Raw genomic sequence first — 19642 nt, 5'->3', positions numbered from 1 at the left:
GGGGACCAAAATGAGCAATGCCCTGCTCTGCTTGTGAACTTCCCTGGGGTACTTTACTGAGCATCACCAGATAGACCTTTGGATTGAGCCAGCAAGGCAAGTTTTATCCCATTATTGCATAATTTACTGGGGGGGGAAAGGCAGTTCTAAGCCTTAAGGAAGCATCAAGGCATCACATAATCAAGAACAACAGCCTGCCCCTGCAATAAATCTTGCTATGGGCATTCCCACCCACCCCACCCCCGACCACGCTGGATTTAAAGTTCTAAAAATGTGCCACTGTCCATATTCCCAGGACACAAGGTGTGCTGCCTCACATTTATTTTTGCAGCTAAAATGAGGATAACCCAACAGGTAACCATAGCAACCAATAGGAAGGGGTAATGTTTGTAAACCGACATTACAACAGGGAAGCACTGCAGAATACAAAGGCAGAAGACTGCTGAAGCGAGAGCACGGAGAAGCACTGCAGCCACCCTATGCAACAGGATCCCAGCTGCCAACCAGCAGCAGATATGTGGGCAGAGTCTTAATTGCTTCAGCACAGGGAGGTGTTTGCCAGAGGAAGCCACTTGAAGGAGGATAACATACGGTACACAAAAGGGAGACCTCCACGCACCATTCCTCTAGGTCTAGTGCACACTTGCAACATGCCCCCTCCCAACATCCCTAGAATCGCTTGTTCATCTTGGAAAAGTGGGCGATTGATTGGAGTCTGTTAGCTTCCTTTAATTTCCTTTTGTTTAAACTTCAAACATTTCTGGCTCCTCGGTTTGCAGTTCAAGCCAGACCTAACAAGTATGGCATTTTGTATCTAAATTACTAATTAGTACACAAAATGCGATAATTTTTTTATTGTTACACAAACACAGCGATAAATGTATTTTAGGCACTGTTTTCTGTCCCTGGGATTTCATGTCAAAAGGAGGAGAGCTGGTCTTATGGTAGCAAGCATGACTTGTCTCCTTAGCTAAGCAAGGTCTGCCCTGGTTGCATATGAATGGGAGACTATAAGTGTGAGCACTGTAAGATATTCGCCTTAAAAGATGGAGCCGCTCTGGGAAGAGCATCTAGGTTCCAGGTTCTCTCCCTGGCAGCATCTCCAAGATAGGGCTGAGAGAGATTCCTTCCTGCAACCTTGGAGAAGCCGCTGCCAGTCTGAAGACAATACTGAGCTAGAATGGTCTATATATACTCAGTATATGGTCGCTTCCTATGTTCCATGTCAGTTCTTCCATGCATTCTGGGGACCAGAGGCCTACCTCGTTGATTCACATATTTCCTAGGGCCTGTAAGTCCTATCGGTGCATTGGCTCCACTGCCCCTGGAATCTCTGTGCCCTCAACTGTTATGGTGCTTGTCCTGCCCTTCTGCTGGCAACCCTTCTGCTGCCATCCAACATCCTGTTGACTCATGCCTATGCATGGGAAATGCCAGCAGGAACCAAAGATCTCTGGGACTTGTAGTTCTTGAGAGAGCATGCAACACAGGGAGACACACTTTTCTGTCTCTCAAACTACAAGTCTTCCTGTACAAGCACAAACACTCTCTTTCCGCATGAGACAATGGCCTATTTGCTCCCTATTCTGAACTTTGCTAGTTTTATACTGCTGATGGGCTCCAGCAAATCTTGCAAGGTCTGCATAAACACCTTCAAGAGTAATCTACAGTTTTCTTCATGGTGATGGTCCTGCAGCCCCACCACCACTCAGCAAACCACTCCCACCCCCAACCCCACACAGTCCAGCAAATGAATGGATTGTGACAGCAAATGTCACAGTGAACTACTGCTTTCCTACTTCCTCTACCGAGGAAAGCTGTTCCGAATGCAACTTTTTTTGTTTTCATTGTCTTTGGGGCTGTAGGGAAATAAATGTGTGATTTTTTTCCATTTTTCAGAATGATTATAATTAATCTTTTAAAAAGAGAAAAGCAGAGGATATATCCGTAATAAATGCGTAAATACATTACAGTAGCAGAACAGCAAAAGGTCGGGTATTTGGCACAAAATCAGATATGGGTGTGGATTTTGCATCTGGCCAACTGCCATACAAGGAGAGGCAAAGGATTAGAACATATGCATGAGCCTTAGGAGACCCTCGGCATTCTCTTAGCAGCCCAGTGCTTTAAAATTTCTTCGCCCAGTGGGCTCTCAAACTTGGATCCCCAGATGTGGTTGGACTTCAACTCCCATAACCCCCAGACCCCAGCCACAATGAACAATTGTGGCTGGGGATGACGGGAGTTGACATCCAACAGTATCTGGGGATCCAAGTTTGAGAACCTCTGCCTTAGCCACTAAGGCACTTTTCACCCATGATCCCAAAGGATCCCCCAAGCCACGGCAGATTATATGAAGGATTTGTTTAAAAACCTTTAAAGAGCAACAAAAATATTAACAATGATCCACAGAGATCCATCATCACAGAAACCAAGAATAATCACAAGTGCTATATCCAGAAGCATTTTACTTTGGTGCACACAATCAGCACAAATATATGCTGATCTCTGCTTGCATGCACATGCAGCAGAAAGCTTCAAAGTCTCTCTGCTTCCCAAGCTGCAGGCATTGTCTCATTGCTTAATGCTTCTTTCCCCTTTGCTCACTTTTACAAACAGCCAGTGGAATCAACGTTAAATCAAACAATAAACCTGAATGGCTCACAGTTATTTACAGTCAGCTGGGTTTCATAAAACCCATCATACACAATTCTGATGCTTGCAACAAAGCTATAATTCATCTCACTATCTTGTATTAATAGTCCCCATACACAGGGAAGAAAAAATTGGATTGAAACGGAAAAAAATAATTATAAAAAAGAGCAATTTTAAGCAAAGAGCCTATTCTTGACTCTACATCTCCCCCTACTGGAAAACAGAGCTATAAGGCATGCTTTTTTGCTCCCTTGTTTCCAGGTTATTTCCAGAAATTCAAATGAAAAATGGGAAACAAGGTTACATTTCTGTTGCTATTATATGATTTGCCTAACAACAAAAGTGAGATGTAAAAATGGAATTCCACCATTATAAGCTCTAAGCATTCATTTATGCTGTTTAGAGGGAGGGAAGCATGTGCAGAGGCAACCAGAACAAACTCCCCATCTTCTGCACTGGCAGGCAAGGAAATACAATGAAGCACATAGCCAGGAAGAGTTGCAACCTGACAATCTCTCCTCCATTCAGGCTGAGGGCCAAGAAAGTGTCTCTGCATTGTCATCAGTCTGAATGGCAGAGAGAGGCAAGCAGAGCTATTGCACCTGTTGAATTTCTGCCTAGACACAATAGTAGGTGATGTTTTCGGAGACTCATCCCTCCCAGGCCTAATGACAAGCTGAAAGACATAGGCAAGGTGTCTTTTTAAACTTCTTGTACACCGCCCAGAGCCTTTGGATGAGGTGGTTCATAAATGCAATTAATTAATTAATTAATTAATTAATTAATTAGTGCACGGAGCCTACTTTGCAACACCAGTATAATGTGCTATACAAAGTCTTTATCTTCTGCATCATGTAAGCAGTAAATTTGCCATTTTCACAATTTTTAGTATACGAGTGAAAATCGTAAGCACCTGAACTCTCTTCTTAAACTGAAGGTTTTTTTAAAAAAAAATATTAATGGGTTAACTAAGAGCAAATTACAAGATTACTTTGGATCAGGTTGTTGCCAATACTAGATCATTTCGTTATAGGTTGGCCCTAGTCCTCAAAAGGTCTAAAATAAATATTTTAGTCTTTTTACATTTTATTTCAGAAATTACATAATTACAAATCCATGCATTAGTAACAAATCAACACCTACAATCTCTTCACAGTCATAATTCACAAATTTTTGCATGTAATTAAAATACTTCTTACAATATGCAAAAAAAACCCCCACCACTGCATATTCTATTGGATTGTCCTTTGCAGGGCTATTACACTGTACCCCGAACTGAACACAAAGATTAATTTTCCCTCCAAACCCTGAGATTTGATCTCTACCCTTCTCTATAATCAATGATACATGCCAGTTTTAACATCCTTAAATGTTAAACGTTAAGTTCCTGCTTTGCATTGCCTACAACAGTAGTGATTATTTCCTCCCAGGTATTCATTTACTGCATTTATATACTGCCAAGTAAGATCTCTAGGCGGTTTACTAGGCAAACAGAGCACATATCATTTCAATGTATTCCTTATTACCTAAATCTTCCGTATAAAGCTGCATTACTTTGTAAGTCCTTAAGGCAGCACATAACTCTTTGCTGTTTGTGTTTTAAGTGGCATTTCCACATTAAAGTTTGCTACACAGCAAATGCCTCAAAACAGTTTTGCTACCAAGCCGGCAGGTGACTGAGTTTGGATGGAACTAGAAGATGTGGAGAACATGAGAGGCTGTTTCCAGAAGCAGCAGCTCAGAGTCTCTTCCATCTCCTTTGCTGGTTACATCTGTTAAAGGGAAACCTTTAAGAGCTGCTGCAGTGTCACTGCACTGAGTGTTCTGGTTCAAGCAGACTTTATTGGCTGCTGCTCACAGTGATGGGGAAACTCTCAATGTTATGGAATCACATCATGTGTTTTCCTTTAATAGATGTACTGGAGAGATGATGAGTTGTTGGTTTTGGTAGCAACAACACGTTCTCCATATCATCTGCTTCCTTCCTGTGGGGGTCAGAATGAGAACCATAGAAAGAGGGCGGATTTGATTTAAGTCAAATTGATTTAAATCATGACTGAAATCACTAGTCAGGAAGATTCTATTTTATTTTTTATTATTATTATCAAGTCAAGTCAAGTTTTATTTACGGTCCTAGACCAAACAATCCATGCATGCAAACAGCAAAACAATTTATAGAAAACTCTATAGGTTCTCATTATACATCTTAAAAGCAATATAACAAAATTTGGCTACGGAGTTAAAATTTAAAACATTTTCATCAGAAAGTAAGAATTTAACAAGTTGTTCAGCAGATCGATCTGTCTGTTTACAGACCAGAGGTAAAATTAAGTGCTCCCTTGGTTGCCTATTATTATTATTATTATTATTTAGATTTCTATACCACCCTTCCAAAAATGGCTCAGGGCGGTTTACACAGAGAAATAACAAATAATTAAGATGGATTCCTGTCCCCAAAGGGCTCACAATCCAAAAAGAAACATAAGACAGACACCAACAACAGTCACTGGGAGTACTGTGCTGGCGGTGGATAGGGCCAGTTACTCTCCCCCTGCTAAATAAAGAGAATCAGCACGTTAAAAGGTGCCTCTTTGCCGAGTTAGCAGGGGTTAATCACCACATTCTAATAAAATTGCATTCTTCTTGTCCGATATAACCTCGATACATACTCAGCACTACTCGGAGACTGCTGTGGGTTTCATTTTTAGAAAGTAGGTGTACACTTTACATTATAAAGCAATTATTTATTCTGAATTTTAAAAGATTAATTTTCATCAAAAAATGGGAGAATGATTTGGTAATTTTATGTCTCTCAGGTTGAGGCAGTGGCCAAGAGGGCTTTCTATCAGCTTAGGCTGATACGCCAGCTACATCCATTTCTGGAGATAACAGAGCCAGCATGGTGTAGTGGTTAGAGTGCTGGACTAGGACCGGGGAGACCCGAGTTCAAATCTCCACTCAGCCATGAAACTAGCTGGGCGACTTTGGGCCAGTCACTTCTCTCTCAGCCCAACCTACTTCACAGAGTTGTTGTGAAAGAGGAAACTCAAGTATGTAGTACACCGCTCTGGGCTCCTTGGAGGAAGAGCGAGATATAAATGTAATAATAATAATAATAATAATAATTAAAAAAAATGACCTTGAAACCGTTGTACATATGCTTGTAACATCCAGACTTGACTACTGCAATGCACTCTATATTAGGATGGCTTTGCCTACATAGTCCAGAAACTGCAGTTGGTACAGAATGCAGCAGCCAGGTTGGTCTCTGGGGTTATCTGAAGAGAAATGGGTTATTACACCCATTTTAAAAGAACTACACTGGCTGCCAATAAGTTTCCAGGTAAAATACAAAGTGCTGGTTATTACTTATAAAACCTGGAACAGCTTGGGTCCAAGATATTTAAGAGAACTACTTCTTCATGAACCCCACCACCAATTAAGATCATCTGGGGAGCTCCGGTTGCAGTTGTCACCAGCTCATTCGGTGGCAACTCAAAACCGGGCCTTTTCTAGGGTTGCTCCAGGACTTTGGAACGTGCTTCCTAACAAAATTAGAGCCTCCTCTTCTCTGGATGTTTTTTAAAAGGACCTGAAAACATACCTGTTTAGTCAGGATTTTAGTTTAGAGTTTTAAAGTTTAAAGTTTTAGAGTTTTCAATTGTATTTTAAACTGTTTTAATTGTTGTGTCTTTAGATTGTGAACTGCCCAGGGACTTGCATATGGGGTGGTATTAAAATGTGTTAAACTAACAAACAAATATTTAAAATTGGTCAGTGATCTTAACTATTTTTCAAACAGGGGCCACTTTGACAAAAACAAAACAAAAAACTTTCAATGTAAGAGCCTTTCCCCACTGTGCCGACTTCTGCACAATGCTGTGCTTTTCTAAGTACTAAATACAAAAGTGCTGTATGGTACTCAGTACCCAAGAGCCTCTCAAGAGAGTTTTATGGGGAAATTCCCAGCACTCTGTGCAAGACTTCCAAGATGGTGCACGGATTCAAGAGGGCTCAGTTTCCCTTAAAGGAGCTCCCCACCCATGCTAGGCAAAGCACAGCACTGCGTGGTGGGAATGGCTGCCTCTGCATGATGCCAGGGGGACTGTGCAGAGTATTCAGCTGAAGCTTCAGCACAGGCTCAATAAACGATGAGACAAAGAGCTGCACTCAGGGTTGAAGACTCCCTGGCTAAGGTAGTGATCTTAACTATTAACAATGAAGAACACCGATTTAGATAGTTTTTGAGGATTCGAGCAGCAGCATATTACTAGATTGCATAAATGTCAACCAGAGCCTCCCTTTAAGCCTCCCTTTGCTGTTGGGACTTGGCATGTGTAAATCTCACAGGGCATAAAGTTTTGGGAGGAATTGGTAAAGCAACTGTAGAAAGGACTAGTAGACTAAGAAAAGTAGGACAATAGGAGATATTCTGCATGAATATTCCTCTTTTCTATCATCTATCCGCTTTGTGTTCATCCAGCAGGAAATTCAGATTACGGCAGTCAGGCAGAAGAAGAAGACCATATTCCACGATTCTTTTGCTTTTCAGCAAAAGAGAAGCCAAATGATTAATTCTATTTAGAGTTCTGATACTTTGCAATCAAAGAGCTATGACAAATCTGGCCAAAAGCCTCATCACCAGAAGAGATGAGTCAGAAGGTATTTCTTCCATAAACCTAATCAAGCATGGCTTGATCAACAAGAAAAAACCTGCTGCTGCAAATAAGATTTTCCTACCAAAAAGGAAATAAATTGCAGTCATGTTCCATAAGACCGGTAGAACACGCTGAGAGGAAAATGCCTTCTCCAGTACAGTATTATCAGCTACTACAAAATGATTGAAATGGAACACTTGGGGAGAGGAAATTGGGAGCTAGTCATTTTTAATTCAAAACCTGGAAAGCATTTTAGGAATACCCGATTCATTTAAAATAGAGCAGCAAAATTAAGCAGCTGATGTTAAGCCCATGCTGCTTCAATGAGCAGGGCTCCCTTTATTTTAACACTGTTTGGTTGGGGTGGGGAGTGGGGAAGAGACAACATATTTGCCATAACAGCATTAAGGTTAGCATTATCAGGTTGGGTGCATTCCAAAACATGAGATTTCTGAGGTGGGGCCTGTCTAGGTTGCAAAGCTGCCACCCCTTGAAAAATTAAAGAGAAAAAATTCTAATACCAGAGTGGTACCTAGACAGAGCTGAAGACGCAACTCTATGAGGATGTTCTCACGCACAGGCAAAACTGGGCTAATGAAGCCAAGCTTGGTCTTCTCCACGCATGAGAACTGCTGGGATCATGCCCAATCCTGGTGGTGCCTCAGTGGCAAACCCGCCACCCTCTTAAGCCGGGTTGTTGTTGTTGTTGTTATTATACATTTATATCCCGCTCTTCCTCCAAGGAGCCCAGAGTACTCCATACTTGAGTTTCTCTTTCACAACAACCCTGTGAAGTAGGTTAGGCTGAGAGTGAAGTGACTGGCCCAGAGTCACCCAGCTAGTTTCATGGCTGAATGGGGATTTGAACTCGGGTCTTCCCGGGAGCTAGCACTCCCTTAGTGCTACTAAGATTGACTTGATTGTCTGCCAGCTCCGGCTGCTTGCAGCCGGTGTCAGGGGAATCCCCATAATGAACCAGGCACTTGCGGTGCATTGTGGGAGTTCTGGGGGGGGCAGGGTGACACATCCAGGCACCCCGACCCTCTGAGCTGCCAGAGAAGACATCTGCACGTCTGGGCGCGTGATCTCCATGCCCAGACCAGCAAAAATCACAGTCTGCAGGGAGGTAAGCTTTTCAAGGCTTCCTCCCCACTCTCCCTCAAGCCCTTTCTCACAGATTGTGAAAAAGGGCTCAATGGGTTTTCAAAAAGAGGCTGGATGGCCATCTCTCAGGGATGCTGTAGCACTTTCCTACACTGACAGGAACTGAGCTAGAAGAATTCTAAGGTCCCTTTCAACCAGAGGAGTAGCGAGGTTATTTTAGAAGTTGGACCTAATAGGCTTATGGGGTCCTCCTCACTCACTGGTAATTTCAACCCATTGGTTCTATTCCTGCCCTCAGAAGCAACAGAAAACAAGTCTGTTCCTTCTTCTGTACACACACACGGCTTCCTAACCCCTACGCCAAATTTTTGTTGCATCACACCAATGAATTCAAAAATTAAAAAATGAATAAAAAAATTAAAACACATGCCCCTTGCTTCACAGTTCTCACGCAGACCTTCTGGATAACACAGTTCATTTGTTTTTAAAAATAACAATAACACAGTTCATTTGTTTTTTAAAAACCTGTTTGTTTTATTTGGATGTTAATAGTTAAGTTCCACTTTCACTAGGTGTGAAATATGCTATAGAGGTAACTTTCTGGCAGCTTTACTGCAGCAGGGGGGAAATTCAATAAAATCACAGGATTGACTAATTTCTTTGAAATAAAAAAGTCCTGCCATCCTGTCTGTCATCCTGTCTGTCATCTGTGCCCAATTTTAAAGCCTATGCCCAGCCATTCCAGGAGATCTAAAATTGGGGGCAGAAAATTGGGTTCTTTATCTTTTTCTATGAAGGCAAAGGGCAGCTTTCTCCACATGGGGGTGGAAGATGGTTGAGGGGGAAGGCTTCAGTTCCAGAGGTTTTTGTAATTTTCTGCCATAAAACAAGCCACTTGAATAATTTTTTGAAGTTTTTTTAAATTGAAAAAAATCAACAGATGAACCAATCTGCTTCAAAATAAATACAGAGTCCTGCCATCTTGTCTTACACCTGTGCCCAATTTCAAAGCCGTATGCCAAGCCATTCCTTGAGATCTAAAAGGCTGGGCATAAAAGTGGGGTGCTTTACTCTTTTTTATGAAGGCAAAGGGCAGATTCCTTTAGATGGGGTGAACTGATGGTCCAGTGAGGTGGGGGGTGGGGATTCAGTTCCAGGAGTTTGGGTAATGTTGTGCCTTGAAACAAGCTGGTTACAGGATATTTTTTAATAAAAACCTAAACGTATAATGAATTCAAAAATTCATTAAAAATCACTAAATTGGCCAATCCACTTCAAATCCAATACACCAAGGTTGTCAACCTGCCCTATATATGTGCCCATTTTCAAAGCCCTATGCCAAACCATTCTGGAAATATACAAAGGGGGGAGACAGCAGCAGGGCAGCGTGTGTACACTGGGCAACACAGGCCTCAATGCCACCAGCTCTGCTGCTGGAGAGCTTCCCAGGGAGGCAAGGAGGCACAGTGCTCTGCCTCCAGAAGCCCTGCCTACCCATCAAACAAGCTGACGGTCGGGTGGGGGGAGGAGCAGTAGCCTGCCTGCAGGCCCTGGCAAAGCTGCCCTGGGCTGCCAAGGCAGTGTGCCAGGGAAGACTCTCCAGTGCAGGAAGGAGACGCCTGGCACTGGCAGGGCCCTCCAGGACAGTGGGGCACACAGACTTTTGCCTCAAGGGCTGTGGAGAATGATGCCTCTGATTTCAACCCTACAATTATATCAAGGCCAGGAAAAGGAAGGGGGGAAATTAAGGACATGTTTCCTGCCTAAGTTTTCAAGAAGAATTTTTCAAGCAGAAAAAGAATACAAATTTTTTTTCAGACTGAAGCATTTTTGAAAGTAGTCTTTTAAAATAATACTGTGAAAGCCAATTACGCTGCTACACAGATCTAAGATTCAAGTGTTGTCGATGATGGCATTGCTATCATATTGCTCTAGATGACATAGCCCTCCAACATTTATGAAAATAGGAGCATTCTTGTAACACCCCAGTTCCACTACCGAGGACCACTGCCTCTCCTGCAGCTTCTGAGCACTGCCATTTCTCACACAGCTACACATACTGTTATATCAAGCTGTACTGATAGCGACAGTTGTACCCACTGGAAGACCATTGTATTGCGAGGAGTGGAAAGCTCTAGTGTTTGTCTCAGAAGTTCATCCGTGGGTCAATTTTAACAAGCTCTGCTTCTTATCAGAGGCTGCAGCTTCTTATCAGAGTTGCCATAAAAAGCTTCACACAACAAATAGTAGCTCATCAAGCACCTGCTTTTTGCTCATTATAGACACGTAAGGCAAGAAACCTGGATTATATAACTTGCTTATGTATATAGGAAGGTGCTGAGAGGCATCATCTCATACTGCATGGGAGGAGGAAATGGTAAACCCCTCCTGTATTCTACCAAAGAAAACCACAGGGCTCTGTGGGCACCAGGAGTCAAAATCAACTTGATGGCACACTTTACCTTTATAAAAAGATAGCTTTCTTAGAATGCTGGCTGGATGTCACTGTGGACCAGCGTACAGATGCCGTGGACCCCCGCTGGTCTTGTGGTAGCAAACATGACTTGTCCCCTTAGCTAAGCAGGGTCCACCCTGGCTGCCTATGAATGGGAGACTTGATGTGTGAGCACCATACGATATTCCCCTTAGGGGATGGAGCCACTCTGGGAGAAGGTTCCAAGTTACCTCCCTGGGTTCTCCAAGATAGGGCTGCAAGAGACTCCTGCCTGCAACCTTGGAGAAGCTGCTGCCAGTCTGGGAAGACAATACTGAGCTAGATAGACCAATGGTCTGACTCGGTATATGGTAGCTTCCTATGTTCCTATGGAGCATGTCCCCTACGGCAAAAGGATCGCTGGTAATTTTGGCTTAGAGCAGGCCTGTTCAACTTAGCCCCCACCCCACTCTACAACTCCCATAATGCCCAGCCACAGCGGCCAATAGCCAGGGATTATGGGCATTGTAGGCCAACATCTGCAGGAGGGCTGAAGTTGAGCAGCAGCCCTGGCTTAGAGGGACATAAGAAGCCTTATATCTTTTTGTCTTGCTTTGATTAAAATACCATCTATTTTATCTTCTGCCTGTGTGTTTCTCCATCTTGGCACCACATAGGGACCAGTATTCCAGGAGAGATTCCCAGATGTCTCCCATAATCCCCAGCTGCAATGGCACTTGCTTGGGGATCCTAGGAGTTGTAGTGCACAACATCTGGGAATCTCTCTTAGAGGGAACACTGGTAGGAACCATGCCTGACACAACATGAGCCAGCACACAACCCAGGAGAGAGCACAAAATCTACACACAGCCGAGCATGCTAGCAAGTGTGAGCCAAGCCACATTTTTCAATGAAAGAATAATGGAGAGAATACAAAATCAGGGAGTTGGCTGCATGTACTTCTCCATCCAAATACATATTTACACATATTTTTTAGAAAATATGTGTAAATTGAAATATGTGTAAATAGGCATCATCCTCAGTCCTTGAAATATATCCTAAGAAGCAGCTCTCAATCCTGGGTTAATCTTTTGTGGGGCATGCCCAACACCAGACATTGTGCAGCTTCTATGGCAAGCAGAAATTGCCTCAAAGCAACTAAACACATAAAAGTTTTACAGAAGTTGGTTTCTTTTACATTTTAGACCATAAATTCCTACCATAAGCACACACAGGTGGGAGGGCTAGTAACATTTGCAATTTTGCTTGCAGGATTTCCAAAGCATATTGGCCACCACAATTCCCACTGCTCCATTTAGGCTGTACAAATTTGCAAAAGCAAATTTCTATTCTATTAGCTTTAAATTATTTAGGAGTGAGGATGCTTATTTTTAACTCTGAATTTCTTTTGGAATACTCACACAGGAATTTCAGGAAAGAAAGTTTAGCTCTGCTTTTCTTTGCCCATTTAAAAAGGTGAGGGAACTGTACCCCAAGTGAGGTGCTGTGCTTTGGATGAAGCAGGCTCTCTTCACCTTTGTTCAGATGATAAACCAGTGAAGGTGTGAAGCAGTCATCATGCTCTGAATCCGGCTGCATGCCTCTGCCAACCCATCTCAGTGTGGGTTGCACTACAAGAGTTCTGAATGATGCTTAGCACCTCCTTTAATCACGTGGGTGATGGAAAATACAGCACACTCCTCAAAATGTGTGGTTAATGCAAAGTTTTGAAGGGAATACAAGGCCTTTACTCTACATACAAGAAGTATAGAAGCAGAGGGAGCTTGCCACAATGACTCAGGTGCTGGGAATGGAGAGGGCAGGGGATAGTTGGATTGGTCCTGATGGCTTCAAAAGCTATCCTGCAGCTGCATTAAGGACAACTTTGTCTAAGAGTTATACATAGATTCTAGAACAAACCTTTTCTTGAGCGAGGTTTTGGAGGTTCTGTAACTGCTGGGAAGGAGGTAATCTAAAATCATAATAAAAGAAAGTGGTTACAGTATGTCAGAATTAGTTAATTCAAAAGTGTCACCCCTACACCCATTACTAACAGAAAGCCAGAGATGAAATACAAAGAGTCTGCACTTGACCAGATACTAAAAATGTTTGTCTAAAGCTTAGTTCAGATAAACACACATTCCCATTAAAAATAAGAAACAGATTCTCTAGCAGAAAAAAGCCACCTCAAGTCAGTTGATTGCATTACATCTATTATAAGCAACAATATTAATTAATCCAAATAACTTAGAACTGGATTATTGTTAGTGATGACATTGGTACAATGTCTAGGGCTTTTAGTATGCAATAGTTGTCACCTGGCCTGGCTGCTGAAGTTATGGCTTGAGGCAGAACCTGCATAAGAAAAAGCTGGACACATTTCAACTTTTCTGATGGGGACTGCAAGATACATCACCACTGGGGCTTTCCCCCATCCCATTTGGCAAATACAGCTACCTAGGCCAGCTTTGCTTCCCACTAAAACTGGGAGACTGGGGAAAGTGTGAGTGCCAAGGGACTTCTTTATAACTTTGCTTTGCAAGCAAAGTTAGTTCGACTCTTCTGCAAATCCCTCTTTGAGATCAGCTTAAAACATACCATAATCAGCTTAAAACATACCATAATCAGCTTTACCCTCAGGCAATTCAGCTTATCTGAACTCCTCAACAGACAATAGATCGCTAAAGCCCAGCATGAAAAAAGGACAGTCTCAAACTTGGTTCCCAAAAGCTCAGTCTTCAGGACATTAAAAACCTGAGGAAATGACTTGCCTAGCAAGTCAGAGGTTGCCGGTTCGAATCCCTACTGCTATGTTTCTCAGATTATGAGAAACACCTATATCGGGCAGCAGCAATATAGGAAGATGCTGAAAGGCATCATCTCATACTGTGTGGGAGATGGCAATGGTAAACCCCTCCTGTATTCTACCAAAGAAAACCACAGGGCTCTGTGGGCACCAGGAGTCAGCACCTATTCAACGGCACACTTTACCTTACAGGAGATAGGTTGATACAGAACCTTCCCAGACAACTCCATCCAGAATTCACCCATCTTCATGCTGTTCTGTTCCTGATGATTGAGGTTGTCTAGCTCTTGCTAACCCGACCATCCACCCCATGGCAAACCCAGATAGAGTGCATCTTTTGCGGATGAGTCCCAGAGATTTTCAAGCTGAAGATTTCCGAACTAAAAATCACCATCTGAAATCACTCTATTTTGGTGCTCCTCAGTTTCTTGCCAGCAAAGAATCTAGCCACCTGCAGCTTCCCCTCGCCAGGAGAATCTCCCATCTCACCTCTCCAACATAAGGCAAAGCTGCTAGACAGGTAGATATAGCCCTTCCCTGTAACTGCTCATTTTAGACTTCCTTCCTTCTTCTTCTTCCAATTCCCTTTTCTATCTTACTAGTAAAGCAGGACCCCAGGGAACTCCCAGGAGCCTATGACGCACACATTGGTGGTCAGTGGTGTGGATGCACTTGGGCTTATCGGCCACTGTGTAAAGCAAAAAGCCATACAAGAGCTGGTTCAACTGCATTGCATGAATGTATTTTGCCTATCCCTTCCTTCTCAAAGTAAGCTTTTCTCCGATTCATTGTCCCCTGTGTCAAGTAACCCTCTGCATGTCTCAGAACCATCCCAATGTACAGGTGAAACTTGGAAAATTAGAATATCGTGCAAAAGTCAATTAATTTCAGTAATGCAACTTAAAAGGTGAAACTGATATATGAGGCAGACGCATTACATGCAAAGCGAGATAAGTCAAGCCTTAATTTGTTATAATTGTGATGATCATGGCGTACAGCTCATGAAAACCCCAAATCCACAATCTCAGAAAATTAGGATATTACATGGAACCAAGAAGACAAGGATTGAAGAATAGAACAATATCGGACCTCTGAAAAGTATAAGCATGCATATGTATTCAGTACTTGGTTTGGGCCCCTTTTGCAGCAATTACTGCCTCAATGCAACGTGGCATGGATGCTATCAGCCTGTGGCACTGATGAGGTATTATGGAAGACCAGGATGCTTCATTAGCGGCCTTCAGCAATTCTGCATTGTTTGGTCTCATGTCTCTCATCCTTCTCTTGGCAATGCCCCATAGATTCTCTATGGGGTCAGGTCAGGTGAGTTTGCTGGCCAGTCAAGCACAGTACACTGTATACTTTTCAGAGGTCCGATATTGTTCTTTTCTTCAATCCTTGTCTTCTTGGTTCCATGTAATATTCTAATTTTCTGAGATTGTGGATTTGGGGTTTTCATGAGCTGTACACCATGATCATCACAATTATAACAAATTAAGGCTTGACTTATCTCGCTTTGCATGTAATGCGTCTGTCTCATATATCAGTTTCACCTTTTAATTTGCATTACTGAAATTAATGGACTTTTGCACGATATTCTAATTTTCCAAGTTTCACCTGTAGCACTGCCACATTGGCTAGTTTAAGACTATGGAGACTTGCTAAGAGTTGTGTCTTTTAAAACTCTATGGTTATTTCACTGAGTGTTATTGAATACTCTGCTTTTCAAAGTTGTGTTATATGCAAGAGTCTATTGAAATTCCTCATGTTAACAATTTGTTTTGCTAGTATTACAATCAGGGTACCTGTTACATTGATTCCCCAAATGAAAATGTATATTTTGATTGTTAGTCAATCAATGTCCATGAGAAGCTTGCAGTCTCCCCTTTGTATTGCTCCCATGTTCATGCCCAGGTTAGCACTTACTGTAAAGTTCCTGCAGCGTACACGTGTTGCCCTACGTGTCATAACACAGTAGATGTCTGTGACATTAATACAGAGTCACAGCAAACATTTTCAGATTTCCATGGCAGCTGATTAGGAGATGGAGAAAGTATATTCTCAGAAACAATACACTGTGGTTTCAGTTACCGGAAAATGCAACATCACAAACATGGAAGTGTTGAACATTTGCTACATGAAAGCCAAACATCTTCCTTCAAGGAAACAATTGCACACTTGTTATACCACAAAAGGTCTCCAAAAGACCCTTTGAAACATGAGAGGAAGTCATAGCAGTAAACAGACCTATTCTGGCAATAAAGATCCTTAAATTATGTCTCATGCACTGTAACTAACAAATTTAAAACAGATATAACTACCTAGTGCTAACAGTAAACCTTATTAAATTATCTGGGGAATGGCCACAGGACTGGCAAAGGTCTTGGGTTCTGGGAGGATGGCAATAATGGTGATTTTATTTTTGTTCTAATCAGATAAGACATCTTCTTCTTACTTCTAAGGTGATGAACACATAATCTGATTAAGATGACAGCAGAGGGTGAAGAAGGTGGGTTGGCAGAATCAGATGCCACAGAAGTGCAGGAGGGAAAGCTTTATGTTAAGATATCAAGATTTTAGAATCACTGCTTTTAAACACTACTTTCTGCAACAGGTAGCAGAGAATCCTTGAGAACAAGGACACAGATAACCTAAAACTGCTTAAGTTTTAAGAAGTGTGTCTTTTCCTCAGTTTAATCAATATCCTGGCCCACAAATCGAGCAAAGTTGAATCAAGATGTCACTTTGATGAAAAATCCAGTGTAACAATCAACCACAGCAAAGATGTCTTGACTTTCCCATTGTACAACCAAATATAGTCAAAGAGAACTAAGCAACCTATTGGCTTGCATCTCATAATCTTACCGCCAATGTGTCATGCTGAGCTGAAACCACTGTTAAAAGAGCTATTAAAGATACTGGAATGTGTCCATAAAGAACCCAGATTCCAGCTGAACTCAGCTGTGATTACCAAAAGATTTCATATCCTTTGAAGAGAAGTAGTGAAAAATATATATTTAAAAATCTGAGATCACAAGAAGCTTCCTCAAGGTAGACAAGACTTTTTAATTCAGGAAATCTGCTCTCAATATTTTCCCCTTTCTGCAGCCTGTGGTTTACCAGCATCAAGACTATCAGAAGCAAGCTACTAAGGAAGCATGAGTCTCTTATTCACACAGACTTTATAATTAACGACTTTGCCTCTGCTGTCCCTTATGCCTAAAACTATCTCCTAGAACAGCTGCTTGATGCTACCTCTCTTATTTCCTTCAAGTCCTCCTTTACACAATACAATGCAAAAAGTAAAGGTTGTCTGAAATGTGCCATACAGACTCCCTTAACTTTCACATTGCTCATGGGAATACAGCAACAATTCAACCACTTTAAGAATGTGTCCAATTGAAGGAGCTGCTAAAATGGTGTACTCTACGTTTTAGAAGCAGTCTTGTGGCACATTAAAGATTTATTGCGGCGTAAGCTTAGATGCATCTGATGAATGTGTCTTAAAAGGGGGAGACTTAGAATCATATCCCAGCTCAGCTATAAAACTTATGAGGTGGCCATGGCCCAGTCACTTTCTCTCTGCCTCAGTTCCACCAGCCACTCCAACTGTGCAATATGGAGATAATAAAGCAAAGTGTGCTGTCGAGTCAGTTTCGCCCACAGAGCCCTGTGATTATCTTTGGTAGAATAGAGGAAGGGTTTACCATTGCCTTCTCCCGCGCAGTATGAGATGATGCCTTTCAGCATCTTCCTGTATCACTGCTGCCCAAAATAGTATCAGCGGGGATTCAAACCGGCAACCTCCTGCTTGTTAGTCAAGCATTTCCCCACTGCACCACTTAAAGTGGTCTATGGAGATAATACTGAGCTACATTACACAGTTGTAAAGATTACAAGGTCATGTACACGAGTGTCATCAACCCAATTTCTTAGGTCCCCGCCCCCACTCTTGCTCCAAAATTCTAGGGTAGCACTTTGAATACTCTAAAATGACTACTATTGTGTAGTGGCTAAAACAGGGCTTGACAAATCCCAGGCTCCAGGATTATATTGTGATGACTTTGGTTATAAGCAATTAAACTACAGAACAGTAAAATCCATAACAAATAAATTAAAACACCAACACACAATAAAAAAAATTAAGTCAGCATGAGCAGCATTAAAAATACCCCCCAAAAAAAAGAAAAAAAAAAGAACGCAGCATCCCCCTAGGGTCAGGACATCTGGGGAAACAAGAAAGGCTGATACACAGACTGTGTTCCCTGTAAGGATTTCCAGGTGTTGTTGACTCCAACTCCCAGCATCCCCAGCTGCAATGGCCTTGGCTGGGGATTATGGGAGTTGGAGTCAGCAAGATTTGGAAATTCCTGTTGGAGGGAACACCGGGGGTGGGGGGCACTTTTCTGGGGTAGCGCTTGTCCACCCATACCCCGCTTCCACGGGAGCCACCCTTGCATGTTGCAGCAGGGCGGGGGGCGCAAGCCAGGCAAGCAGGCAGCACTCCACCGCCTCGAGCCCCACCAGACAGAGAGGGATTGGAAACCTGGTTTTAGCACCCAACGGGGTGAGAGTGGGTAGAGGAATCCTGCTCCGCCTCGGCCTCCTCCTCCTCCTCCGAAGCCTAGCGAGGAGATCCAGAAATAGGACGAGGGATACTTAAGCTAAGCAGGGCAGGGCAGGGCAGCCCACACCCACTTCGCCACCCAGGAGACGAGGCCGAAGCCTCCCTCTCTCACCGGCTGGTCTTTCACCCCCATCGCGCCTCCTCAGCTCGTCCTCGTCGCCGCCGCCGCCAGCCCCGACAACTTGCCCGTTGCCACGGTGACCAGAGGACTCGGAAGAGATCCTCGCTCGCTGGGCCAGAGACCCGGATGTCTCGTTGCCATGGCGACCACGCCCGCAGGGAGAGAGGAAGTCCCGGCCGCCGCAAGGCCTGTTGGGAGCGAGGCGGGGAGGGCGGCGGCCCTGAAGTGTGCAGGAGTGGCTTTCTGTTGCTTCTTCCGCCTTGGGCGAAAGGGAATCCCTCGTTTAGCGCGCGCTCTCTCGCTCTCCCCACCCACCCCCGCTTCCCAGTTGAGCTTACCCAGTGAAGCCTGCTGTACAGAGGCCGAGGATAGACAGGATCGCACTACTTTAGACGCGGGGGTGGGGAGGCGAGCCACAGCGTGGTGTAATTCTCTGGTGGTGTTTTTCAGTGCTTAGCACAGCAAACAACGCTAGACTGAGACGTTTCCCCCTTTGCTGAGCAGGGTCTACACGTGAGCACTGGAAGATATTTCCCGTAGGGCAGGCCTGCGCAATTTAGCCCTCCATCCCAGCAGTTTTTGGGCAACTCACATAAGAGCAACCAGTAGCCAGGGGTTATGGGAGTTGTAGGCCAACATCTGCAGGGCTGAAATTGAGCAGCCCTGGTTTAGGGGATGGGGTTGCTCTAGCAAGAGCATCTAGGTTCCAAGTTCCCTCCCTAGATCTCCAAGATAGGGCTGGGAGAGACTCCAGAGTCCTGCCTTGGAGAAGCCTCTGCTAGCCTGTGCATACAATATTGAGCTAGATGGACCAATGGTTTGACTCAGTAGATGGCAGCTTCCTATGTTCCTCTGGGACAGAGCAGGAAATGAATTTTATGCTTAATGGTAGCCTTTGTTTTAACATGCTTTTAATTTTTGTGTTTTATTTTACTATTTCATTGTCTGGGAAATGAGCCACCACCAGAACAATTGCTATGGGGCAGCAGCTATAGAAATGAAGTTAGTATTAAATCAAATAAGCTGAAGGGTACAGCCCATTCTGCCACCAAATTCTGCTGGATGTGTTTATGTTTGACTATGGTGCACTAGCAGGTGTTACACTATGCATCTGCTGACTGGGCAGAGGCACCTTTTGCAGTGGTGAGTCTCGTGTTTAGCAGGAAGAGTGCAACCGTTCCCAGCACAGTTGCTGCTGGGATCGACAGTATGTTTCTTTTTAGATTGGGGGGGACAG

General features: G+C 43.3%; 1 protein-coding gene across 2 annotated transcripts in view; it reads right to left on the bottom strand.

Moving 5' to 3' along the window:
- Positions 1-18553, bottom strand: part of BBS4 (Bardet-Biedl syndrome 4) — a 50614-nt gene extending 32061 nt beyond the window's left edge. The window contains exons 1-2 of one of the 2 annotated variants that reach the window (XM_053272217.1): positions 18397-18553; positions 12772-12823 (exon numbers count right to left, since the gene is read on the bottom strand). In XM_053272217.1, coding sequence (XP_053128192.1) covers positions 12772-12823; positions 18397-18417 — 73 coding nt within the window. In that variant the 5' untranslated portion in view covers positions 18418-18553. Of the gene's footprint in view, positions 1-12771; positions 12825-18396 lie in introns of those variants that run through there. The other variant, XM_053272218.1, reaches the window with a different exon arrangement.
- Positions 18554-19642: the final 1089 nt, after the last annotated feature.

This window comes from Hemicordylus capensis, chromosome 10, assembly GCF_027244095.1.
Source record: "Hemicordylus capensis ecotype Gifberg chromosome 10, rHemCap1.1.pri, whole genome shotgun sequence".
In the NCBI taxonomy this organism is placed as follows: Eukaryota; Metazoa; Chordata; class Lepidosauria; order Squamata; family Cordylidae; genus Hemicordylus; species Hemicordylus capensis.
Note: the sequence above shows the minus strand (reverse complement) of the source record. Positions and strands in the feature narration are given on the sequence as shown.